The following is a 24,728-nucleotide window of genomic DNA, read 5'->3' as shown; positions in this document are numbered from 1 at the left end:
CGCTACTTCCACCGAGGCTTCTCCTAGTGATGCCGCTGCTGTTACTGGCTCCGACTCCGGCTCTGCTTCTTCCAGCGCTCCTTCTTCTGTGTTCACCGGTGCTGCGGACCGCAACACCATCGGTCTCGGGGCCGTTGCCGCTGGTATGCTGGCCGTTTTTGCTTTCTAAGCTGCGTTAGCGTTAGCGTTGGTGGATGTGATGTGATAGATCTTTGATCCTTTTTTTTTTTTTTTTTTTTTTTCAATTCTATTCTTATTCCCCCTGTTTTAATCTTCTTATTATCTGTCCAGAACAGAGTCAATTGTGTTTGGATATTTGTTTACTTGCTTGGAAACCCCGTTGAAAGACCCTGGGGATGCAAAATGGTAGTCAGTTCAGTTACAATAACGAGGTTATGAAAATATCGACAATCAAGCTTTTTCATTTTCGCCTCTTTACTCCGTATTCTCTTTGCTTTTTGCTGTTCGCCTCTAGTTTCTTTGCTTTTCTTATCTTTTCGCCACTCTTTATGTGTATTGTATATGAGTCAGTGAACGAGACTAGAGTATATTAGATTAGACTAGACTATAAACCCTAAAATTTCAGAGACAGTCTCGTTTACGGATACGCCGTAGACCCACCATCTACAAAAAGTACACATCTTACCCAATCGGTCGATCTCCGCTGGTGCCTGACTTTTTCTGCCTGACTGACATCCTTTCTGCCTTATTGCCTGACTCTTGACTTTTCCACGTGATATAGATAACGACAGAAATCTCCGATAAGGATTTTCAGCCAAACATCACCTCAAAACTTCCGTTGCTTGTCATTGCTGCTGGAAGCTTACAATTCTACTCTGCATTCTTTTCTTATATATCGAATTCACCAAAAGGAGAAAAAAAAGAAAAGAAAAGAAAATGGCCCAAGGATTACTCAAAAAGGCAAAGCCTAGCACGGGGGCTAAGTCGAAGCGGTAGGTTTTTTCGTCCACCATCCAGCAACAGCGCCAGCATCAGCACCAGCACGTTCTACCTCTGCACATACTACCTACCTATCCTATCCTTTTTTTTTTTTTTTTTTTTTTTTTTTTTTATACCAAAGTCATATATAACTATGAGAAGAGGCTCAATGTTAACGCAATCCAAAAATGCAGCCCTGCCGCCCTCGGTCCCAAACCCGGCCCGCGCCAAATCGCACCCAAGAAGAACACTCTCGTTAAGCAGCAGAAGATGACAAGAGTGCGTTCCCTACACCTCCCTTGCATTCCCCGATATATACTATATGCGTGTTATAATGAATGGAGGGTGTAATCAATGAGTGCTAACGGTGATGTGCGATGGTAGAAACTCACGGCCGGCTACACGGCGAAGACGGAGCGCAATCTTGCGTCTAAGGCGGGGCATCTGGAGATGTTGGCTGGTGGGAAGAAGGATAAGAAGGATCAGAAGAAGTAGATTTACATCGAATGTATATGTGTATAGGAGGGTGTGGTGTGGATATATGATACCCAGAGCGAGAACATGATATAAACTGAATCAAACCGAGATTTATTTATTCTATCCAAGCCCGTACTGTACATGCTGCAAGTACAACGGACTGGTACCATGTAATAATCAAATGTATAATGTCAAATATAAAAACGCAAATCATAAATCATAACCAAAAATCCTAGACTCCGTATCACGCTGTAGGGTATCTCATAATCCATCCATATCCATTCCAATCCATCCGCCATTTCCTTTCCTTTGTGTTTTGTATGTGTTTCTTACCGTAACTTCGAGATCTTGTTAGGCACACCAGCTTGCTCAATCAACTCCGATCCCTGTGCCATCCAATTGTGGAATCCCGTGTCACTGGGATCCAACGGGAAATCGTCCCAAACCGCATTTTCCGAGTCTGCATACGTCGACCACGTTCCCTTTGGCACATCCGAAGTCGACCACGATGGCAACTTCGCCAGAACACACGTATAGTAAACATACAGAATCCTGCAAAGCAGTTCCACGCGATCCACATAGTGCTGCTTGCTAGGATCTGGCTCGCGGCCCCCGTCACCCAGACGCTTCCACCAGGACACTCGCCAGCGGAGCGAGAGGAGGATGTGGCCTAATTCGGAGAGGAAGCGGAGGTGGGTTTCGTGGGAGATCTGCTTCCATTTGATGTTGTAGAAGTCGCGCTCGAGTTTGCGGAAGCCTTCGACTTCGAGCATGCGGCAAAAGATGCGGGAGAGTTGGGCGGCGAGGAGGATTTCGCGACGGTCCTCGGGGTTGTGGATGTCCATGGGACGTTCTTGGTCGGTGGGGTCGAGGGGGACGAAGCTGTATGCTGCGCGGCTGGGCATGTTGTTCCACTGCGATAGCAGGGACTATTTTTGTTAGATTAAAGCCACCCGTAAAGGGGACAGGGAACTCACGTAAACACTGTTGATAGGATCGCAGTCCCTGACACAGGTCAACCAGTTCTTGGATTTATCCTTGGACTCAACAATCCGCCGGTCAATAAATTCAAGGAAGCTCGACCGGTTGTTGCCGTTGTATTCACTGAGACTTTTCAAGAACCGGTAGGTCTCTCCTAGGTCAAGGACATAAAGCGATCCCCATGCCTGACTGGCACGGATGTTGAATCGCCCTTGACGCTCGCCAAGGAACGACAGTAGAGAATTCAAGTCGAACTCGCTGGGGATTTCCAGTCGTACGCGACCGGATTTATCCATTGTCGGGTGGTTGACCGCACGTTGCGCTAGACAGTCAGTACGAGTCGTAGTTATCAGGTTAAGAGACATACAGATGTAGTTGCACGTGCCATATTCAACGATGTTGGCGAAACAAGCACGGGCGCAAGGCTGTTCATGGAGCGTAGGGCGGCAGGCATCACATGGAGAATGGCCATCACACTGACAATTAGCAACTGTTATCATCACGAACAGGAGGAATGCGGCATACCTTCCGCTTGTTCAATCGACACTGAACACAGGTATCCTTATTCTTCCTCCGCATACCAGCGTTCGCCCTTCCAGCCATCGACAAAGGTCCCTTCCGACGAGCACCACGAGGGGGCGACACAAAGTCCGCAGAAGCGACAGATCCGCCTTGGCCGTCTTCTTGCACAATTTGCAACGGCTTGGGCAGACCCTGATCTATGGACATGTTTGAGCTGCGCGGCTTGCGCTTGCGTACTGTAGCCACCGATTGCAAAGCAAGCGGCGTCCGATTGTTGGACGGTCGCTGTGCGCCGGATGAAGCTCTGGATCTGGAGGGACCGGTGACAATGTACGAGTCGGCTGGTGTCTCACTGACCATGAACGCGGTGGTCTGCTGCGACTCATCGTCCAGTTGTCGTTCCGCGAAGGTTGGGATCTCCTCGCTTGTTGCTGAGAACGACTCGTGGACTCCTGGTACATCATCCGATACGGAAGAGCTCTCTGAGTTGTACTGGAATCGGTCCTGTCCCTGAGCACTCGAATCCAGGGGCATCATGCCAAAACCGGACGAGGCAGACATATCAGCGGGCAACTGAGCCTCGAGGCTATCCAACCAGCGCGATTCCAGCGACCGCATCGAGCCGTGGAAGTTGCGCAGGGGTCCCATCTCCTTGGATTCCAGCTGGGGTTCCATCAGAGGCATCTGCGGTTGCGGTAGATGAGCATTTTCCGGTACGGCGTGATTAGTCTCAGACCACGGCTCCGTAGCAAGCGGGTAAGTCGAAGGCACATTGGGAAACGGCATAAACTGCTCAGACTGGAACTCCGGGGACGAGAACCCTTGACCATTAGGCATGTCCCCGACACCATCATCCACAATCACGGTATTGTTCGAGGCAGTCGGTTCCTTCGCATACGGATACATCATAGACTGCGGCTCGACAGGCATCGTAGCCGTAATCGGGTTGAACAACTGAAACTGCGGCCATGATTCATCCAAGTGGAAATTATCATCGGCAGACGACGGAAGCGTGCGGGGGCTGACGGTGTTACTACTAACAGTGCCTTCAACAGCACCATCAGGAACACTGAATTTCTCAGGCGAAGTCGAAACCGAAGTCGAGGTCGAGTCTTGGTTACTACCAAAGACATCCATCAGCGTCTGCCGCATCGGAATGGCTCAATCAAGAGGAAAGAAAATACCTGGGATGACGATGCACACCATGTCTCATCAAAGGCGGCGCATTGGGATGACGCTTGCCAAGGGACCCCTGAAGAGTCCCCAAGTCCACCAGGTCTGCAGCATCAGCCTGACTCGAGTCTTGGCTGGTATCCCACTCGGGCGGATGTTCCCACGACGCAATGGAGAAAGCAGAGTCGGATTGCCAGTTTTCGAGGATCTTGGGGTCGATGCCCGCAGTCGTACTGGCACTCCCGCAGTCCATACAGTGTAGATGGCAGCGTGTAGATGAGATACGGCAAAGTGGTGGTTGTGGGAGCAGAATGAGGGATGAGGGGGGTTGATAGTCGGACTTGAGACAGGAGAGGAGGACCGCTTGAGCTGGCAGAAAAAGTTCTCAAGCGCGTTGATATGAGATAGCGGATGCGGTCGCGTAATTCGTCTGGCAGGGGAAGGTCGATATATCGTTAATTGTGAGCGAAGACAATAGGCGATGGACTGAAGAAAGGCTGGGCTGAGCTGACGATGATGGAGATGGAGAAGGTGTTTTAATCAATGGCGTCCTTGTCGCAGGTGACCTGAGGTCTCGGTTCCCCACCACGTGCGCGCACTGGGTTTGTGTGTGTTTTACCAAATCATTTCTTTAATCTTATCTTTAAAAAACTTTGCTTTTGGCTTTTATACAAGGTCTTGGTCGGCCAATCAGAGAGGTTGCCCGCGTTAAAATATGGTAACATTTTCATTGTCTGCTCATAACTTATGCTATGCAGCATTACGTACGCCGTGCCTGTGCCTGTACCTGTCTAGCCTAATCGGGGTACTTAGGGTCATCTGATCCCCGAATAAGCAATAATGTACAGCGATAATCATACAAGATCAGATGCCACTCGTATCGTATCCCAGCCGTGAGATTTGTAAAAAGACTTGTTCTCGAAGATGCAGAAGTTTCATCACGGCAGGTACACTACGGAGCCTCGTACTCCGTTATATATCACGTGATATATAGCGGGGATCGCATATCATCGGCTACTATGGGGTTCAGTAAGAAATCGTATTATGTACCTTGAATGCTCGAAAGCCACAAAAAGCAAACGCAATACCCCTGGAGTGAATGCACGTTAATTAAACATGCTGATACATTAGAAACAAGCAAAAACACCCACGCCAATCTCACACAAGATCTTCAGCCACGCCCAGAAAATCTCGGTTATCATCGCTTATCCGCGCATACTTAAGCAAAAGCCGATATGTGTAAATCTGCATGTCCTCATGCCGGAGCACTTTCTCCGCCCACGCCTTACCATCCAGGACAATCTTCCGAGCAACCTCATCATGGCCAGTCCCGTTGGTATACCCAATAAAGTACTCCATGATGTTGTAGATGTCAAGATAAGTGGAGTCCATGGGGACAAAATGTGCCCAGGGGATGAGGCGGGAGTCGTGCCATTCGTTATAGATGGTAGATTTGATGGGGAGCGAGGTTGAGAGTAGGAAGCTGCGATATCGGCCGCTAAATGAGTTGCCGTCGATGTCGGGGAGATATTTGTTCGCGTATTGCTCGCCCATGGGCATGCCGGGGGTTACTGCGAAGTATGGATCTGTGTAGGAACAGTGTGGATCTGCGCCGTCGAACTCACAAGGTCCGCCTTCTTCATCGCAGGGGAAGCAGATTAGATGGACGAACCTTGAGTCGACATGCTCGTTCAGAAAGTCAGGTAGGTGACCTTCGAGACCAGAGGTCAGGTTGTAGTAGTCATAGTTGGGAATGATGAAATTCAAAAAGCGAGCGCTGTTCTGCTCAGCAGAAGCAACAGATGTTGCATTCAACATGGCCAGTAGATGGTGACGCTGGAATCCAGTCCAGTTCTTAGGTCTATTCCGGCCTCCCGTTGCAGAACCACGCCGGGCAAGAACATCTTTCTTCAATTCCCACTCACCCCCGTGAGCATCCCCTCCAGAATACCACTCATTCTCAGCCCAGTACATCGCAGGTGGGATCAGGATCTCATTATTGACGCCAAGCTTAGACCCTTCAAAGAGCGGAAACAGTTCATGCGTAGTCGATACGGACAGGAGTTCAATAAAAGTCCCAAACAGGGCTTGCATTTCAGGGCGGAAGCAGACGTCCTTGACCTGAGTCCAGTTTCTTACATAGCCATTCTCTGATTGTTGCAGAAAGTTGTCCATTCCAGCAGACAAAGCCACATTTGTATCTGTAATCCGACTACCATTGCATGCTGGGCTCTCCGGTGGACAGCCAACACGGGCTATATCCCAAAAAGGACCATCAGCTGGGCCATAATAGCGAGGCACGAATGGCTCAAACTCTTCATCAGGGTCGGGGGTATATTCTGTTCGAAGTTGCTTAGGATTCGAATCCATCATCATACTTCGACTAGACCGTTTCTTTCCAACATATTCGCTTATCGTCTCCCACGGAGCAACAATCCTCGACCCATCCATCGAGTTAAATGGCATGTCCAAATCCGGTAGATTCCCTTCAACTGAACGAACAAGATCAAGCCATGCATCCAACCAGATAGCACCGCCCCCTACAACAGCATCCGCAGTACGATTGCGAACCCTGATGCGCGGTTCGAAACTCCGCGCCTGTCGTCGAAGTTCCTTAGGTTCAAGACCCCAGAATGGATTGATATCATGATATATCTGGTCGAAGAAGTTCTCAATTACCACCACGTCCTTGGACTGGGCGAATTGAACCACTCAGCAAAGCCAGGTGGGGGATGTCGTCCTCGTCGACGACGGTATTCTTTGGCCGCTGCTTTTGCGGTTTTTGTTTTTTTTTTTTTTTTCAACAAGGCGCTCCATTCTGCATTGGCACTCGCGACTAGATCATCTATAGGATGATATCCTTTTAGCCGAGAACTCTGGTCATTGACCGGTACCCCAACGCCGTATTTCAGCGGAACCTTGCTGCGACCGGTATACAGCGACGAGAGATTAAACGTGTAAAAAACAATCGAGCAAACAGTCAAAAACGCAGCAACAGACAGTAAGCGCGTTAATGACGACGAGCGCCACAACCACAACATATTGAATCAGCTGGTCTTAAAGATGGACAACTGAAAGAGACATAACCAGGTCTCTATTCAACATATGCTTAACCTATCTGGGATGTAGAGATCGGCGCGTGCTAAACGGAATTGATCCGCGCCAACCAGGCATGTCGAGGTCGTAGGGCCAAGGATGAGATGGCTGCTATCTCCGTACTCCGTACGGAGTGAATTGCACGACGATAAGCAGGAGTGAGACAGTATGAGAGCACTAAGCGCTTGTATACCGGGGGTATTCCAGGAATAATAAAGACAGAACCAAAAATGGAACGACAATCACATTCATAATTGGTTAGCGCATTCCACACCTCCACACCCGGTAAATTCATGGTAAGAACAATACCACACTGACAGATCTCAAGCACCATTCCCATTCCAAGGGGAAATTCTAGGTCAGATCAACAGATTTACATTCCATAAACTAAAAAACATAAAAAGAAACATCCATATTACTCCCTACTCCGTGGCAAATATCAACCTCCCTACTCCCTACAAGTACATACTCCGCCCAAAATCCAGCGGAGCTCCTTCCCAGAAAATCATAGCCTAGTGCCGAGCAGATCGTCGCTCTAAGCACTGCGGCACTTGACCCTAGCCTGAGCTTCGATCAATCACAACACCCTTATTGTTTCAGCCACTGAATTTTTTCTACTGATGTTTGGCCGATGCTGTTGCGAATTCGGGGTTTTTATATATACAGAGTAGGGTTCCGTGGTTGGAGTGGTTGGATTGGTTGATGGGTGGGGAGGAGGGATTGTGCTTGGGCTAGGCTTTTTTGAGTTGTGCTGGGTATAGAGGCCATCGTACGAGGGATGAATGAAGTCTACGGAGTACGGTTGAAACTGATGAGGGTCAATAATTTGATTGGTGACAGGATCGATATCAATATCGAAGATATAAACTTCTCAGAACATAGCACAATTAGGACAAGATGAAGTAATTACAAGAAGGGATGCCTCGTTAAAACCATCTGGAGAAAACCTGACGTTGGGATAAAGCCCCAGTGGGAAAATAGTACACCCTGCATAGAACATAAACAAGTAAACCAATATATAGTGGTCGCGGCCGTTTGGCCGGTATGGTATATCTCCGAAAGGGTTGAGTTGTCCAGCCTCAAGACAACAACACCTAATCGAGCTGGTTTTGATAGTTGCTCCTTGTTCGAGGAGCCATAAACATGTGCCATGTGCCATGTAACTTTCAATGGCACGCCTATAAATCGCAAGGGGCTGTTAGCAAGGTCTATCCTGTCTAATCGATAGCAGAAGGGAATGAACATACTCAGAGGGTGGTAGTTATATACCACCATTCGATGGATATCCAATCCATATCCAAATAGGACCTTGAACACGGGCAAAGTCATTTTGCGAACTACTTCATTGGAAGTGTTTCTGGGCCGGAACACGAGCCGGTGTACTGTGATATAGGAGTCACACCCGGAGTGATTGATGGGATGTCTGATAGATGACGACGACAACGACTAGACAAGGTAAAAGCCACCGGAACAAGATCATCGATGGCGGGTAAACTTGTTGAGATATTGGAGTTTCTGGCATATTGGCTCTCATTGAGAGAAAAGGCGCGGGTGCGGTGCTGATAATGGTATTCTGTTAATGTTCTTGATGTCGTTTCCGTTGTTGTTGCCATTGCCGTTATTATTATTATAGTAGAGTAATTACTGTCACTGTCATGTCGTTGCCGGGCATGGTGAAGTCGTTGTGATCAGAATATGGTCATCGTATCAATCATAGCCTGCAGAGCCCTACCCATACAAGGCCCAGAATAATGCATCTCCATGGGTGCTCCACTGTCGGGATTAAGAGTACCCAGGTGAGCTTTTCCCGAAAAGCCAGCACCAACGCTGGGATGCCCAAACACATTGGGGGAAAAAGCCTCTTTGGGAAGATATGTTTCTGGCACACACCCTTGTAAGAGACTCCCTATTTCAATGCCATTTAGGTATTGTAACCGAGTAAGCAGAGCCTGGAGGATTGTGTGCCATCCAATACCACTGTCCTCGCTTAGTCGGAGCTGTTTGAGTGAAAGGACGCGAAGCTGAGGAACTCGGCAAAGAACAGCCAACAGATTATCCCCGGATATAATAGATCGTTCGAGGCTGAGTTCGTGCAGTTGGTTGGAGATATTCATCGAAGCAAGGTGTCTCATGAAATCCTTCCCAAAGAACAAGTCGAAATATATCCGCAGCTTTTGAAGAGCTGGAGCGTGATGGATAAGGGTTAGGCCCAGTTCAACAATGGCTCTGGAGTTCATAGTGCAATTGAGTGTCAGTTCCTCCATTTGAGCCAGTGCAGAGACGAAATTCCTCTGCTCATGGAGGACTGGCAGGTCTAACTGTCTTGGGTTGATGGAATTGCAGACGTTTGCGTCATGGAAATCCAAAGCAAAGGATTTCACTGGATGTCCTGTATACGCAATGACATTGAAAAAAATGTTGACAATATCACTGTGCGTCAGAAATCCATCCCTACAGACATCCTGTTCGTCCATCGTATCCAGCTTGACCTGGAACGAGGTGCAATTATAGAGACACCTCATAATATCCACCAAGAGCTGAAATGCATCTTGACCAAGTACTAAATGACCTTCTGGGTAGCGCAACCACTGGAGGTTGCTCCCAAAGATGCCATTAGGACTGGTAAAGGATAGACGCTTCACATGGCCTCTTAATCCATGATGTTGCGCGAGGTGAGCAAGTCGGAAGAGGCTTTCTCTGGAAAGGTCGGTCTTGACTGTCTCAAGATATGTGCGTCCAAATTGGTCAACCGTGATGAAGTAGAAGTCTCTGCAGGTCAACCGTAGAGAGCACAAATCGCGTTTGTCGTCGAGATACCCTGTGATGAGTTGAGCTACTTCGACTGGAAGTACGGAAAAGGGGGAGAAATGGGGGTTGTTGAAGATGTTGAGCACCATGGTGATACTCGAGTAGTGATGTTGATGATAGCAAAGCAGAGGATGGTGGATGAGATAAAAAGGAAAAAAGCAATGGCGAAGGACTTTTTGTTCTATTTGCCGCCTATAGTACTGGTTGCCTACCGTCTCAAGCTGTAATTCCTATCCTAAGCTCTCAGGCATCTTTTCTTTCTTGTATTTCTAAACAATCCGCGATCGCTCCTACATCTCCCTTTCAAACACGTATAATCATTCAATACATCTCATCAAAGACTTGATTCATAATCCCTTCATTGGTAGATTCGTAATGGAACAAAAGTGAGTACAGAAGCAAGAAAACTCCATTGATTGCAACAATAACAAAGCACTAATGACTCAGAAGTCCTTACATAGTCGGGAACACAATTGCCCTTTAGCTCGAACCGCAAAAACAACTTGTGACAGCGTCCATCATCGAAGTCTTTGAACCATTTACCATGTCATGTATCATAGTCGTCCGACTACACGGTCACCCCGACCACCAGCAAGGGCTGGGCAAGCCCATGGTGCTTAAAGTCTATAATCGTCGCTTCGCTCAAAAAAAAAAAAAAAAACTAGAGAACACCACCAGATTTTACCGTGGCGCAAAAAGCTAGAGGAACAGTATCACCAGTTGATCCGTGAAGACAGCAGTGGAATATATCTCCCATTTCCACTCACAAGACGATTTCTATGAGGAAGAAGATGAACCCTAAAATGCAGCAGAGGAAGAGGCGTATCTACAGAGTCGCATGCTTGAGTATATCGACATGGAAGTTGAAGCATATAATACTCTCCAGGATCTTCAGGGAAAACATATCCCACAGTTTTACAGTGCTGTTACGGTTCCAACGAGCTCCTTCGCACTTGACCACGAGTTCAGCAAGTACGCAAACAGTCCTGGGATTCTGATACAGTATATCAGTTGGTTTTCCTTGGGCGATATAGCCTTACACGCCCCCAAATATCAATGGCAATCAATCTGTGAAGAGGACATGAAAATAGTCCACCTTTACACCGCGAAAGGTGTCCGGAACAACGATGTGCGCCCAAGGAACATGATTGTCCACATCAGCCCAAGAGGCAAGTTTCGGATCTTCATGATCGATTTTGGGTGTTGTGCTTTCCGCCGGCAGGCCAGAAGTGAGTGGGATTGGTGGGACATGAAGGCTGATAGGGATGAGGAAGGAGTTATTGGGTACTTTATGGAGAATCACTTGAAGGAGGGCTTTGTGTATCGTCGTTTTGAGTTCTATAGAAACCTAAATAAAAAGTACAAGACGTACTAGGCGGTTGGGGTATTTATACAGCCCTCGGATCATTCCAAAACACTTCTAATAACCTATGTTCTGTTCCAGACAGCCAAATAAATTTAGAGCAACTCTCACAACCAGCAACCAATACCGTACATTTGTTGTTAGTTTTCTAATCGTAGCCCTTTGCTCTCAGTGTGGTGTGTGATGCGTAGAGTAGATTATGAGTTCTGCCTGTATACCTGTAAGCACCCACTGCAGTTTCTGATAAAATAATAAATGAGTTCTATCTCTTTTTATTTATTGATCTATCTACTATTTTTCATTTGGAGAATCGGGCTAATCAAATAGCCCTAACAAAAACAGGACTCGTCACAACCTTCTCTCCACTCCATTCCCGCCCAACAAAATAGATAGCACGCTCCTCATCACGTTCTGTAATAAATGAAGTACTTCCCTGAACTCTCCGTGGAAGAGAGATATCTGGAATGGCTTCCACACGAACGAACAACTCGCACCCGCCCAGTATCTCAATCGACTTCCCACCAGGTGAGACGACCTCGTCCCACAATGCTTCAAGCTGGAAGTTTGGCTGTGGTTTATGCAGATTTCCAATCAAAGGGTCGCCAACTTTAACATAGCCGCCGGTGGTACCTCTGATCGAGATTTGGGATGGTAGGGTTGTTGGATGGAAGTATACATGTACGCCATCCACGTCTCCGCTAGTATGGCTGTGGAAGGAAATAGTTTGGGCGTCTTTCTGTACCGCTTGGTCTTCAGGGTTATCTTCCAAACCACCCAATGGTACCATTCTGGTGATGGCGCTTTGCGTTTCAACCGTGCCAGTCCAGATAGCTTCGCGGTAGCGGTCGTATAATCTGGCTCCGCCCCAGGTCACTCTAAGAATTGTGGGTGCCTTGTCTGTTTCAGACCAGAGCCTACGCTGCCAGATCTGACCTGAAGCATCGAAGGCTTCAATTGACGAGAAGCCTCTGTCACCCAGGAAGTGATAGTCAAATTCCAATGGCTCGTTGGCAGGATGCTCAATCTCATCTCCCTGAATCGTAGTGCCATTCTTCGTTGAGACCAATCCAACCAGACGCTGTCCCGTAGTAGCAAAGGTATGTCTTGCCCGCAAAGCCTGTGCAACATTTGCTCTATCAAGATTCGAAGACAAGATCCCCGTAAGCCCTCCCCGGGTACCAAACACAGCGGTTCCAGGAACACCTCCACCACATCGCCCACGGTGCTCGTCAGAATTAGCACAAACACCCAATTTCCAACCCCGTCGGACGGCGTCTTGGAGAAGCCACTCAAATTGACCCCAAGCACTACCGATTTCCACCAGTCGTTCAAGTTGTGGATGATGCCAGGCCAAGTTGCACCGTCGTCCACCAACATGGGGGATCAGAAGATGACTATCCGCTGCATATGCATATGTGGCGTATACCTCATCAAGTGGCCAAGCCCCAGGAACGAGATCCTTGGGTCCATCCTCCGACCATTCAAAAGACCTGGCCACATTTCCATGACGGTCAAAGGGAAATTCGAGTGGATGAGTTGCTGGGTCTTCCAGGAACACGACGTTGTGGTCGCCTCCGGCGGCTGAGTTTCCGCACCATTCTGTTCCTGGGAAGATTACGAATTGGCCCGGTTTGTTGAGGGATTGGATGAGTTTTAGTGTGGATTCCCAGCGCTCTTTGGTAATTTGGAAGTCGTTTGCTGTGTAGCCTAGGACATCTAGGCCAGCAATCTCGCGTCCGTAGGAGAAGTTGTAGACTGAGGATTCCGTGCCAACTGTGTCGTCTGAATGGACGTGGAGGTCTCCGAAGAGGACTTTGGGGATAGTAAGATCGGGTAGCACTGTGAGCTGCGTTTGCTGCGATGCGGTGGTGGTGTTTTCCGCTGTCTTTAGCTCGACCTGGATCAAATAATCACCCTCTTGGCCAATGATTATATCCGGGAAAATATTGTTCGTCCATCCTTCAGCAGTAGCCGCAGCATCCTGCACAACCACCAGTGGTTCGCTGTCATTGCTCTCTTGTCTTTGGATACTCAGTTGCCAGTTGAGATTCGGAATGTTGCGAGTAATATTCCCCCAAATGTCCTCCGAATGAACATGAATCGCGAATGGTGTATTGTTCTTGACAAGCCGTGGTAATATCGTCTTCACCTTTACAGGCGTACCCGGGATGATATCCCAAGACAAGTCTGGCGTAATTGGAGCAAAACGCCTTCAATCAGTTAGACAACTCGAGCCCTTATTGCTGACATAGTGCTACTTACGACGTCCCGACAGGATCAATATAGAACCTCCATTTAAATCCTGACTCAACAAACGTCTGCGCCCGAGTACCCTTTGCACCAAATCTTCGATCACCGAGACGAATGATAATCTGGTCCCCGGGATTGAGGTAGCCATCATGAATGTCGATTATCACCGCTTTCTGAAACGGTCTTTCATGACCCTTTTGGTCAAAGCGGACACCTAAAGATTGCACAGTCGCTGATTCTTGACCAGGTAGCAGAGGCCTAGGCACATATTCCGCGCTGACATAGTTGTCTTTCGTCCGATCATATGTTTGAAACAGAGCCCAGTCCTGTGTCAGCCTTTAAGTTAGCAGATAGAGTTGTATTGAGACGGGCAGGTATGCCAACCGAATAGAATTTGAATGTCCCCTTAATCCAAGCCCCATCAGCCAGACCCGATGCACCAACCTCGTAGACGATAGTTATCTCCGTCCACTCTCCAGCCACAAGTCTCTTCACGTCACTCTTTACTGTTCCAAGAAACGGTAGGGTCTTGGTATACTCGTAGTAGCCTTGAGGCGTATAATATGGGCCCACCTGTTGTCGTTCCTCCGCGATAAGGTATCGCATGATGGCTATCTCTACTCGTCCTCTCGCGTCGCAATGAGTTCCCCTTACAGTGCCTTGATATAGTGACTGGGGATAACGCCCAATTTTATATGCGTCCTCGTTTTAGACGGAAGTGGCGTGATTGAGGTGATCATTGCGCAATCGCGATATGGGTCCTGTTCGAGCGTTGAGCCCTAGTAATGCCATTCGGGTGTTGAGACACGCTGCTCCCTGTTGCTTTGGACATAACTAATGTAATCCACTAGCGAGCGGCCACTACAAGCGAGCGGCCACCCGGAGTATTGCATACAAAATGGCACTTTTCAGGACTTCAATATCCCAATAATAACACATTGACAGGACCTCAAAACCGGTATATCAGATTATACCATTGTATACAAGCAGAGGCTAGCTCCAGAACTTCATAACATATTCAATTCCTTTCAATTCATAGAAAGAGCATTAAATACAGCTGTATTGAGAATAACGCTGTATTTTAGGTGATAAAAGAATTATAACATTCCAGACAAAAGATGGAGTCTTCTACAATGCATGCATATTAGATATTATGATCCTTAATAGAATACTTATAACATTGGTTGAGATATTGGGGTCTTAAAAAGTGCTATTTTGTATGCAATACTCCGGGTGGCCGCTCGCTTGTAGTGGCTGCTCGCTACGTAGTGGATTACGTTACAGTACAATTAAATTACGGATACCAGATGTATTCCCCACAAATCTGTCAACCCCATATGTAACTTACCGTCTTGGTGTATCGCTTCCCCTTTGGGAATAGTGGTCGATCACGTGCTACGCGGATCGGACGTCCCGATCTGTTTGTCGTCAAACATCCAGTTCTACTCCTTCAACGCCAGTTTCCGTGCAGAATATGGCAATACCTCGGGGATCTTGGCAGCCGCGACCGCGACAACGAAAGCGCAATGGCCTAATTGCGTTGGGGCTCGTGGTTATCTTTACATGGTTATTCTTTACCCACTCCGGATCACAGACGCCATCACAAACATCATCACAAGCAACCAAACAGCATGACGATGAGCAGTACGATGACAGCACGCCTGTGAATGGACAGCTCTGGCAAATATTATACCCCTTCTTGACGGATTATGCACCGCAATGTGATCCCCCGCTCCGGCAGGGTAGTGCAGAGTCTGTGACTTTTGATCCATCGAATGCAAAGTATCCACCCAAGCTGTTAGATATGTCCGGGGAGAGTGTTGGTGCTATGAGAGAAGCGCATCGCTTGTTTGTCAAGGCTATTAAGCGCGATATCCCGACGTTGCCGTATCAGCCAGGTACGCGCGGGTTGGTTTCGACGGCGGGTGGAGAATATCTACCTGTATTGGTGGCTTCGCTCCGGATGCTGCGCAGAACGGGCACAAAGCTACCGATGGAGGTTTTTCTGGCGCATTGGAATGAATATGAGGGGTATATCTGCGATGTGGTCCTCCCATCGCTCAATGCGCGGTGCGTCGTGCTCTCGGAGATCCTGGACGTCATGCCGGGTAGCCACAGCATGATCCAAAAATTTCAGTACAAACCGCTTGCCATGCTTTTTTCTTCATTTGAAGATATCCTATTCCTTAACGCAAATGCGTTCCCTATACATAACCCCGAGGTTATATTCAACAACAACCCATTCACCTCCAAAGGCCTAGTCACCTGGCCCGATTTCTGGGCCCCAACAATAGCTCATCAATTCTACGAAATTATCTCCCAAGACAGACCAGCTCCCAACTTGCGCCAATCCACCGAATCCGGTGCAGTACTCATCTCCCGCAAAACCCACCTCCACACCATCCTTCTCGCTACTTACTACAACTTCTGGGGTCCGTCATATTACTACCCAATCCTCTCACAGGGCGCTTCCGGGGAAGGCGACAAAGAGACCTTTCTTGCTGCCGCTACAGCACTCAAACAACCGTTCTACCAAGTCCGTCAATCCATTCGCGCGCTGGGCCGCCATACACGTAACGGGTTCGCCGGCTCAACAATGATCCAATACAACCCCATCGACGATTACTTGCTCATGACGAAGAAAAAGAAAATCGGAGAAACCACAGCTCCCGCCCCATTCTTCGTTCACACAAACTACCCCAAATTCAACCCCGCCACTATCTTCCGGGTCATCGGTCCCGTTATGAAGGAAGATGGGAGCTATACGCGCGCGTGGACCGCGCCGGAGGATGTGGTTGAGTCGTTTGGGACGGACCTCGAGAAACAGTACTGGGCTGAGATCCGCTGGACGGGTTGTAAGCTTGAAGGGAAGTTGATCAGTTGGAGGGGGCAGACGGGGATTTGTGGCAGGGTGGAGGATTATTATAATATTATTTTTGCCTAGAATTTAGAGTACATATACCCTTTTCTTGTACATTTTAATATACCCGTTCCATTTCTTTCGACGGCATGGTGCAGTCGGTTGCGACTACGCCCGGGCGAGGACGATGGACACATTAGACGCGTGGCTGTAGTAAATAGAAGTTATCCAACGCGATACCACCTTTTTCCATGCCACCAAAAGACAAATGCCCCAAATATACAATGGCACTTTTGACCGTCACCCCCTTGACCCTCAACAAAGCAGTGGCATCATCAATGAAACAGGGAATTGAGGACATCTGGAAGATGTATTCTAGAAAGCGCTCACAAATAGCCCTTCCTCACTCCAGATGCAGTCTGAGCTCTCTATAGATGCATGACAACTGAGAAGCCTGCTTATCATGTTTTGGGAGTTGGGCATTATTACTATAACCCATAGTTCCAGCTGAGCAGCATCACAGTCTTTTCTGCTAGTATGCATCTGGATCCAAAATACATTGATTCAATAATCTGGAGTCAAGCCCCAGACTAGTCTCTAGCACTTGTCATAAATCCAGGGATTAAATACCCACATTGTGTGATCTATATGTCTTGGTGAGTGAAGAGAATCTGATAAATGAAACTGAGGGTTGGATTTAAAGAGCTGTGAGCAGTACACCCACATTAATCCTGATAGATTGTCACGGGCTCGGAATAGTAGATAATAACGAACTGAATTCCTATCTAGACTATTGTAGCCATCAACGAGAATGTCGAATCTGGAGGAAAGAAGAGGGTGTGACGGTCTGGTCACGTGTATACCTCTCACGTGCTGGAAGCAAGGGATATATAAGTCTCGTCAACGCTGATGGCACATCATTCTTCTTCTTCTTTCCTCATGTTGATTATTCTCGTCGATAGTTGCCTAGGTAGAACACATGAGTTGATGTTCCATTGTCCCAGCTGAGCTCCGTGACAGAGGGAGTCTGTGTAGGTAGTGAAGGGTTTCTTATATGGGTTGTTGGCAGCGTGGCTGTAATATGTGAGCCATCACATGAACTGTCACATTGCTTGGATAGCGGCGTTTGTTGATATCAGCCACTGCGGCGGTTTCATGGCGTCAAGCTGGCATTGCAGTGTCGAGCCGTCACATAGAGCAGTTATCAAAATGCAAGATATTCCATAATGTTCCTTATGTGTAGCAATTTTCCAGAGCTGTTGACCCAATGAAGGCATTTCATCTATTGTGGAATCTGGGTATTGAAGTAAGACTTGTTGTGATATATTTTTTGCAAGATCTGAGAGGGAATAGATTAGTGATACAGTACTTATAACTTGACACTGTTATGGGGTTCTCGTACGAACCCAAAGGATGACAGTTTGGCTAAGGCCAGCACGGAACGCAGCCAGCAAGAGGTCTGAAACAACTATCAACGACCTTTGTACGACCCCCTGGCATACGAAGGCTATCGGTGACCACTTCGTTCAATCCCTAACTTCCAAGAGGGATCACTGAGAACACTATTTGGAATATCATTCCTGTACAACCATAAAAGATGGCTCCCGCCTCTTCTCTGTTTGTTTCTTCTTCAACGATTCATTCTTGTATAATAAAGGGTAGCTTTAGGTTAAGACAACTTGAGTTCAAACCCTAACAGACACAAGTAGTGTGACGGCTCAACACCTCAACGCCGCTCTGTCGATTGATATCGACAAACGCCCTTATCTGGGCAAGCAAACAGAGAGAGCACTAGCGCGGCGACACCATTCAGATAAAACCCCTTTCTTCCTGTAGATAGATTCCCTTTCTTCTTTTCTCTCCAGATTCGATATTCTCGTCGGTGGCTACAATAGTCTAGATAGGAATTCAGTTCGTTATTATCTTCTATTCCGAGCCCGTGACACATTCTAAGCAGTAAGCCTTTGTAATTGTAGTCATGACTGTAGCAGAAGAGATATCTATCTACACAGTTCCTGGGCTTTCTGCCTGCCACAAAGTCTCCATTAAAGAGCATGGAAGAGGAATCATCAAGGTTTGCATATCCCGCTTTGGACATGATCCCCTGCCCCCTATTGCATCGTCTGTTGCAGAGGTCAAGGGTTCAGGCTGTGCCTCCCAGGTTGAGGTCTTCAGAGACTCCATACTGCCATGGGGCGCCCCATTCTGTGTGGTTGGAGTTCAAGTGGATGAGTAATCCTCCCAGTGTGAACCACTGCTTATTGTAGCTCAGATGGAAGTGCTTGGTGATAATATGGAGATCATCGCCATCAAGAAGACGGAATCGGGGAACAGAAAAATTACGGTTGATGGCAAAGGTGGAAGCCCTGTCTTTGAACTGGCCATCGGGTGCCCATTCGTATCTGATGAGACTGTCTGTAAGGACGGTAAAACGATAGTCGGAGCTGGAGACAATGGCTCGAGGGTTCGCCACAGGGTTCGTTGAACGCGCCATGGCTGCTGGCTAGAGAATGGGAACATGATGGAACAAAAGGTTCAAGCTGGAAACCTATAGGCTTGTTCAAGCGGAGATAAACCCAATTCAGTTGCATTATTGCTATGCCTCTTTCAGACAAACAACCTCTCGTCACAGCATTCTCCACATTCGCCTGTTATCTGTTCGCCGGCAAATGCATTGCCAGGACAGAGCTAAAAACACTAGCTGTAAGTAAATTATAGTAACATTCTCTCTTATTCCTCTAGAGCGCCTTAATCATGACCCAATCCTTAAGCTCAGCGTCCCCCAGCATAAACTTCATACTCCCAACCTTCACGAACCCTGCCTTCTCGTAGATGCGCTCCGCTTTCGGGTTTGACTCCCAAGAGGCCAGCCAGATATTCTTGATTCCCATTTTATGCGCCTCAATCTCCGCTTTCTCCATCAACCGCATCCCAATTCCCAGCCCCTGGCACTTTTCACTGACATATAGACGTTGTAATTGAATCTTACTTTTGACATCATCGATGCAAGCCTCGGACGTGCCCTGAGTCAGTTGCATGAAGCCGACCAGGGTATCATCATAAATTGCCACCACAAAAGTAGTTGAGGGATGCTTCAGCTTGGCGGCTATGCTTGACGTTGAGTAGGACTCGAGGAGATACTTTTGTAAGTCCTTTACTGGCAGGAGCTGTGCGAATGAAATAGTGAAGACATGGGCGCCCAGTGACGCAATGGCCTCGCTATCTTCCAGCTGACCATATCGGTAGTGTATATCGCCTTCTAGCATGTCTGAACGAGGAAAAAAGAGGGAGTTAGAGACAAAAGAGAAGTTTGCTGTTTGCGGACCATTCGGGGAAATATTAACTTATCTTGCTGCCTATTTGGCAAAGTGGCTATGTGCAGATGTCAAGTAGTTCAGTGTTTAGAGGTGAGACTTTGCCAACTAATGATTAGCCTGATACAAAAAACTTGTGGGTATCAAGGTTTTCAGCTGAGTGAGCTCGGGCGACGCAGGGTGATGGATCACCCCATCTATTGTGAAGCCACACAGTGTGCCTTGGGTTGCTGGGTCGGAGCGGGGGCCAGGGCTAGATTGATTGTTAGAGACCGATCGGTCACGTGTCGGCTTAGCCGTGTTTGATGAAAGTCAAGGTGGATTAATAGTCGGCCCGATTACCGAGGCCAACAGATTCCTCATATGCGGACACCGTAGCCATATGCTTTAGATGGCTAAGCACTCATTCTATCATCTTGGTGTCTACGTATTGAGATCAATGTTATCCTCCTTAGTGTAATTTAAATTCGTCGCCTATAGCCTCATGCAGTCCGGATAGTCGACTCCCCCGACTTCCCCGATACGGAGTTTTAACCGCTACATTGGTTTATTCGTTTCAGAGTAGGCCGTGAGTGCTCACTGAGTACCGACCTGTGACAGAAAATACTCACTGAGCAAGCCCCTGAGCACCCTCATAGAAGCGGTGGCATCCGGGAGGGGAAAGTCACGGTCACTCTAGAAAATCAAGTTCGTATATATCTTGCCCTTCTGCGCCGTACAGCAAGCCAAAATCGTAGTCACCAAGTCCCATCGGTGTCGACATGGGTAAATCGTTCATGCTCAAATCTGCAACAAACTGTTCCTGTTCTCTGTTTGCAGGTTGTACATTATACGCCTTTCGTTCCATGCGCTCTCTAATAAATGATACAATCTTTGGTATCGACAATTTACCCGATTTCCCGGGTATTGCCTCCCGAGTTTCCCAAGCCGGAAGAACAATCTTAGCAAAGATGTTGAGAAAGGGACTATCCCCTCCTTGGCCTAGAGGAGCTATAACACGGGACTCGAAGTTTTCACTCATGACTTTCCAGGCCTCCTCAGCGTATTTGCAGACAGGTCGTCGTCTAAGGTCTTGGAGAATATGCATATATGCGGGGAATGGGAAGTAGAAACGAGTAAGCCATAAGTAGCCCTTGGTAAGAGGTGAAGTCACGATCTTTGTATCGGATGAAAGCAATTTGAGGGCATGGCAAAGAGCGGCATCTCGTTGGGTATTGGTTAGATCCGTGGATGAGTTGGAGTATCTTGAATAGTGTTCCAAGAGGCGGTTTTTAGCGAAGTAAGTTCGCGTCGTCCAGACCGTCATGTAGTGGAGGGGGTTTTCCGGATTACAGAACCTGAGGTATTTGTCTTCAATCCTCTTCTCCAAGGCGTCCAGCTTACTGCCCTCAGTTTGAACAGCGTCCTTTGCAACGGGAAGACTGGCAAAACCAAGGCGAACCCTGCTGCGGCGGACAAACTCGCCCACCTCGCTGCGCACCACAACAAAAAGCGCTTCACTGGATGTACCCTGAGCCGACGGTGGCTCTGTAATCTCCGGTCTTAGATCGGAATCATTCACATTAAGAGGTATCCTACAGTCCCAAGTAGGTTCTAGCGCGACAGTCTTATAATCTGCTAGCTCGCTGATACGGGTATCGAGAAGTTTCAAAGACCACCAGAGTCTCCGGCGCACCTCAGCCTCGAAAGGGGGTTGTTTGGCACAAGCTAACTCGCTGTGAATGCCCATGCGGTACGCAATTCGTATCGCAACTCCGAACATGGAGGACAGAGACCGGGGATCTGTACTGGGCCCGATTGAAACCTATAACAGATAGTTGGTAAGTTTGCTCAAAGTATCTGAAGACACAGACATACCAGGAAGAGATAAAATGCAGTCAAGCATTCACGATCGCTTGTTCGCAAGTAACCACAGTTCAGCAGAGCTTGCTGGCAGCCAGATTGGTACCTTGCCAGAAGATTGTCTTTGGACGAACCGAGCGCAGCCTGGCACTCACCTGCTGTGAGACTCATGATAGACACAGAGTATATGCCGAACATAAGCGCCTCGAGAGTAGGATTGATATTCGCCACATCACCAGCAGCTTCGATGAGGCGCCCTTGTAGACTGGGAGTGTGTGTAACCTTGAGCAACGGGTCGACGTTATTCAAGTAAATCTGCCAGAGCTTAAAGATCTGGACTGGTTCGGGATGCAGAGTAGAAAGCTCGACAGCCGTCTTACGCGAGCCGAAAAGAAGGTTGTCGTAATCTGGGTATACTTGATCCCAGGCCTTTCGAACCCCGATGTCACTCACAGTGTCGTGCGACGATTGCCTCATGACATTCCAGATGTCGTTGGGCTCGTGTCTAGGGTTTCCAGATGCCGCAGGAGGCTCTGACTGCTCATGCTTCGAACCATTATTTCCCTCCGCATTAGGAGACTCCGAGCCCTTCCCCACATCACCGTCCCCATGAAGCGGATTGAACTTAATTTCATTTCGCCTTAGCAAATCCTCATACTTCCGAATCCGATCCAACAGTTCTCGTTCCGGGAACCTTTGCCTCCGTCGACGAGGCGCCGTAGCAGGCACGCATTGGACCCGGAATTTGGTGCAGTTGGCACAGGGAAACTTGCGATCGCACTTGATCTTTCGCTGCTGACAGAGCAAACAAGCAAGCACTCGCTGGGGTTTTGGAGGACCCGGGGACGCGGACATGGCTGGCAGGCTGCAAAGTGCGTGATGAGGGAGGACGTTGGGAGGCTCGGGTAGTTCTAACGCCCGAGAAGTGGGTCATGTGGTCCGTCGGGCTTTAGTACCACCCGCAGTATTCTAATAAGAGAAATTTGGACAATTCCAGACGAAGTTTTTGGTGGTTATAAATAGGTCTCGACTCTCCCTGGTCATCGAAATGGCGGTTTCTCAGATTATGTACCAAGAAGCACTCGCAAAGCACTGTATTCGATCTACCCATACTCCGCCTACAATTCACACCTCTGATTCCAACCCATCATGTCCTCATCTCAACCGAGAATCGCCATCATTGGCGCCGGCCCTGCCGGTTTGACTCTCGGTCTCCTCCTCCACAGACATTCTATTCCATTCACCATCTTCGAGCTCCGCCAAAAGCCCACCGACCAAGAACTAGCCAAACCATCCGGGATGCTAGACCTCCACGAAGAATCCGGACTCGCTGCGATCAGAGAATGCGAGCTGTCTGAGAAGTTTCTCGAGTTTACTGGCGAATGCGCAGAAGCCCAAAAGGTTTCTGATATGCATGGCAATATCCTCCACACAGATGAAGGAGAGTTGAGTGAACGTCCGGAGATTTCTCGGCATGCGCTCACGAAGCTCTTGAGTGATCATTTACCGGATGAGGGTATTAGATGGGGACATAAGCTTCTCACTGTCGCCAGCTATAGCACAGCAACCGGCAACAAGACCGTACTTGACTTTGGTCCCCACGGAAAGCAGGTGTTCGACCTAGTTGTTGGGGCCGATGGCGCCTGGTCTCGAGTCCGCAACCTGTTAACGGACGTGAAGCCACATTACACAGGAACACAGAGCATCACCATGACTATCCGCCATATCACGAGCAAGTACCCACACCTGGCAGCACTCATCGGCCACGGCAGCTTCGCGGCACTAGGCCTCCGGCACGGCCTCATGGCGCAGCGCGGACCACAGGACTCAGCCCGCATCTACATCTTCTTAACGACAGCGGACGAAAATTTTGCCATCTCATCAGAGGTAGCAGGACAGACAGCCGCAGGCGCTAAGAAACGTCTTCTAAGTGATGACAAACTGCTTGGTCGCTTTGGCTCCATCATCAAGGAGTTAGTGGGTGTCGCGTGCGACGAGGAATCTGCCGACAACCCGGGTGTCAGTGTGGATACTAAGCCACTGTACATGCTGCCGATTGGAGCTTCATGGGAGCACAGGGCCAGTGCAACGCTGATCGGGGATGCGGCGCATTTGATGTGTCCGTGGGCCGGCGAGGGTGTCAACCTGGCCATGTTGGACTCCCTCTTGCTATCGCGTGTTATCACAAAAGCACATGAAATCAGTGGGCATAACGCTTCCTCGTTCAAGAGCATGCTGGATCCATTGATGAAGGAATTCGAGAAAGACATGGTGGCACGCTCCAAGGAAAAAGCGAAAGAGACGTACAGCAACGGGCAGATGTTGTTTGGTGAAGATGGGGCGAAGGCTTTTGCTGATTTCTTTCTTAGCATCTATCAGCAGCTCGAGGAGTCACAGGCCACTGTTTAGCCATCGCGAGATTTGACGCAGAGAATGCGCTTCCACAGTCGACGACAGATCCGACGCATATTCTCAGCATCTAACGGTCCCATGCAAGATACGTGTCCGGCATAGCACGGTCTAAGAAAGCCTTCCAATCCAAACCGAATCAGTCACCCAGGCGTCCTTTCAATCTGACCCGGAGTTAAGAGCTTGGTAGGCATAGCAAAACATCAAGCCAATAGTTAGCTAAGCTGAACTTAATAATAAGCAACGGAGCCGGTTCTCGCTCCTCAGGGGTCGACGAGGAATTGGTGATTAACATCAGGCGAATGAGGAAATAAGTGAACATCAATTGGATGTAGAGCTGGATGTTAATTGGCCAGGTCGATGGAAAGAGTGTATGCAAATTCATTGTCGTCGAGACTGGTTTGTTGGATTCAGCGGTGCTGGAAATAGGTTTTTTTGATGGTTGTATAAGTTTTTAATATCACTCCTTAAAGTTTGTCTATATTTATCTCTATTGGTGATATCAAATGCCTCTGAGTCATATTGACCCACTCGTCCACCTTCGATTTCTTATAGAGTGGTAGTGTTTTATTTTGAGCACCAGGGCCGCTCTGGGGAAGAAGCGTACAGATGGGATGCAGACAATCGGACCAAACTGGAGACCCCCCCCCCCCCTCTTGGTTAAAGGGACAGCTGAAACTTCCCCTTTGCTATC

At 48.3% G+C, this 24,728-nt stretch overlaps 11 protein-coding genes across 11 annotated transcripts; 4 read left to right on the top strand and 7 right to left on the bottom strand.

The window, feature by feature from the left end:
* Positions 1-897: 897 nt before the first annotated feature.
* Positions 898-1,419, top strand: ASPGLDRAFT_144716 (DUF2462 domain-containing protein; the record flags this gene model as incomplete). Its single annotated transcript, XM_022541827.1, has 3 exons — positions 898-953; positions 1,134-1,218; positions 1,324-1,419. Coding segments are annotated over 3 exons (237 nt in total), but the record flags the coding sequence as incomplete, so codon positions are not given.
* Positions 1,322-4,678, bottom strand: ASPGLDRAFT_44208 (uncharacterized protein). The gene is made up of 5 exons (XM_022545981.1): positions 4,104-4,678; positions 2,923-4,039; positions 2,765-2,873; positions 2,394-2,719; positions 1,322-2,345 (listed from the first exon to the last, which is right to left on the bottom strand). The coding sequence occupies exons 1-5, from the start codon at positions 4,343-4,345 to the stop codon at positions 1,746-1,748; spliced, it is 2,394 nt and encodes a 797-aa protein (XP_022403109.1). The 5' UTR covers positions 4,346-4,678; the 3' UTR covers positions 1,322-1,745.
* Positions 4,679-5,009: 331 nt separating this feature from the next.
* On the bottom strand, positions 5,010-7,133 carry ASPGLDRAFT_56028 (uncharacterized protein; the record flags this gene model as incomplete). Its single annotated transcript, XM_022548168.1, has 2 exons — positions 5,010-6,786; positions 6,987-7,133. 2 exons carry the CDS (start codon positions 7,131-7,133, stop codon positions 5,251-5,253), a joined length of 1,683 nt encoding a protein of 560 aa, XP_022403108.1. The 3' UTR covers positions 5,010-5,250.
* Positions 7,134-8,876: 1,743 nt separating this feature from the next.
* ASPGLDRAFT_33326 (F-box protein) lies at positions 8,877-10,085 on the bottom strand (the record flags this gene model as incomplete). Its single annotated transcript, XM_022544296.1, has 1 exon — positions 8,877-10,085. One exon carries the CDS (start codon positions 10,083-10,085, stop codon positions 8,877-8,879), a length of 1,209 nt encoding a protein of 402 aa, XP_022403107.1.
* Positions 10,086-10,852: 767 nt separating this feature from the next.
* ASPGLDRAFT_23614 (uncharacterized protein) lies at positions 10,853-11,371 on the top strand (the record flags this gene model as incomplete). Its single annotated transcript, XM_022543304.1, has 1 exon — positions 10,853-11,371. The coding sequence occupies one exon, from the start codon at positions 10,853-10,855 to the stop codon at positions 11,369-11,371; it is 519 nt and encodes a 172-aa protein (XP_022403106.1).
* Positions 11,372-11,618: 247 nt separating this feature from the next.
* On the bottom strand, positions 11,619-14,215 carry ASPGLDRAFT_56027 (uncharacterized protein; the record flags this gene model as incomplete). The annotated part of the gene is made up of 3 exons (XM_022548167.1): positions 11,619-13,569; positions 13,622-13,935; positions 13,994-14,215. 3 exons carry the CDS (start codon positions 14,213-14,215, stop codon positions 11,679-11,681), a joined length of 2,427 nt encoding a protein of 808 aa, XP_022403105.1. The 3' UTR covers positions 11,619-11,678.
* An 861-nt stretch (positions 14,216-15,076) lies between these two features.
* ASPGLDRAFT_44206 (alpha-mannosyltransferase) lies at positions 15,077-16,759 on the top strand. The gene has a single exon (XM_022545980.1). The coding sequence runs from the start codon at positions 15,084-15,086 to the stop codon at positions 16,551-16,553; it is 1,470 nt and encodes a 489-aa protein (XP_022403104.1). The 5' UTR covers positions 15,077-15,083; the 3' UTR covers positions 16,554-16,759.
* A 1,853-nt stretch (positions 16,760-18,612) lies between these two features.
* On the bottom strand, positions 18,613-18,963 carry ASPGLDRAFT_33323 (uncharacterized protein; the record flags this gene model as incomplete). The annotated part of the gene is made up of 1 exon (XM_022544295.1): positions 18,613-18,963. The coding sequence occupies one exon, from the start codon at positions 18,961-18,963 to the stop codon at positions 18,613-18,615; it is 351 nt and encodes a 116-aa protein (XP_022403103.1).
* ASPGLDRAFT_44205 (GNAT family N-acetyltransferase) lies at positions 18,895-20,009 on the bottom strand. Its single transcript, XM_022545979.1, has 2 exons — positions 19,814-20,009; positions 18,895-19,737 (listed from the first exon to the last, which is right to left on the bottom strand). The coding sequence occupies exon 2, from the start codon at positions 19,733-19,735 to the stop codon at positions 19,208-19,210; it is 528 nt and encodes a 175-aa protein (XP_022403102.1). The 5' UTR covers positions 19,736-19,737; positions 19,814-20,009; the 3' UTR covers positions 18,895-19,207.
* A 220-nt stretch (positions 20,010-20,229) lies between these two features.
* On the bottom strand, positions 20,230-22,513 carry ASPGLDRAFT_144709 (uncharacterized protein). The gene is made up of 2 exons (XM_022541826.1): positions 21,641-22,513; positions 20,230-21,587 (listed from the first exon to the last, which is right to left on the bottom strand). The coding sequence occupies exons 1-2, from the start codon at positions 22,478-22,480 to the stop codon at positions 20,454-20,456; spliced, it is 1,974 nt and encodes a 657-aa protein (XP_022403101.1). The 5' UTR covers positions 22,481-22,513; the 3' UTR covers positions 20,230-20,453.
* A 208-nt stretch (positions 22,514-22,721) lies between these two features.
* ASPGLDRAFT_44204 (FAD-dependent oxidoreductase) lies at positions 22,722-24,501 on the top strand. Its single transcript, XM_022545978.1, has one exon. The coding sequence runs from the start codon at positions 22,775-22,777 to the stop codon at positions 24,032-24,034; it is 1,260 nt and encodes a 419-aa protein (XP_022403100.1). The 5' UTR covers positions 22,722-22,774; the 3' UTR covers positions 24,035-24,501.
* The last annotated feature ends 227 nt before the right edge of the window (positions 24,502-24,728 follow it).

The sequence above is a fragment of the Aspergillus glaucus genome (genome assembly GCF_001890805.1).
Source record: "Aspergillus glaucus CBS 516.65 unplaced genomic scaffold ASPGLscaffold_5, whole genome shotgun sequence".
Taxonomy (NCBI): domain Eukaryota; kingdom Fungi; phylum Ascomycota; class Eurotiomycetes; order Eurotiales; family Aspergillaceae; genus Aspergillus; species Aspergillus glaucus.
The sequence above is the reverse complement of the archived record's forward strand: the minus strand, read 5'-3'. Positions and strand labels throughout refer to the sequence as shown.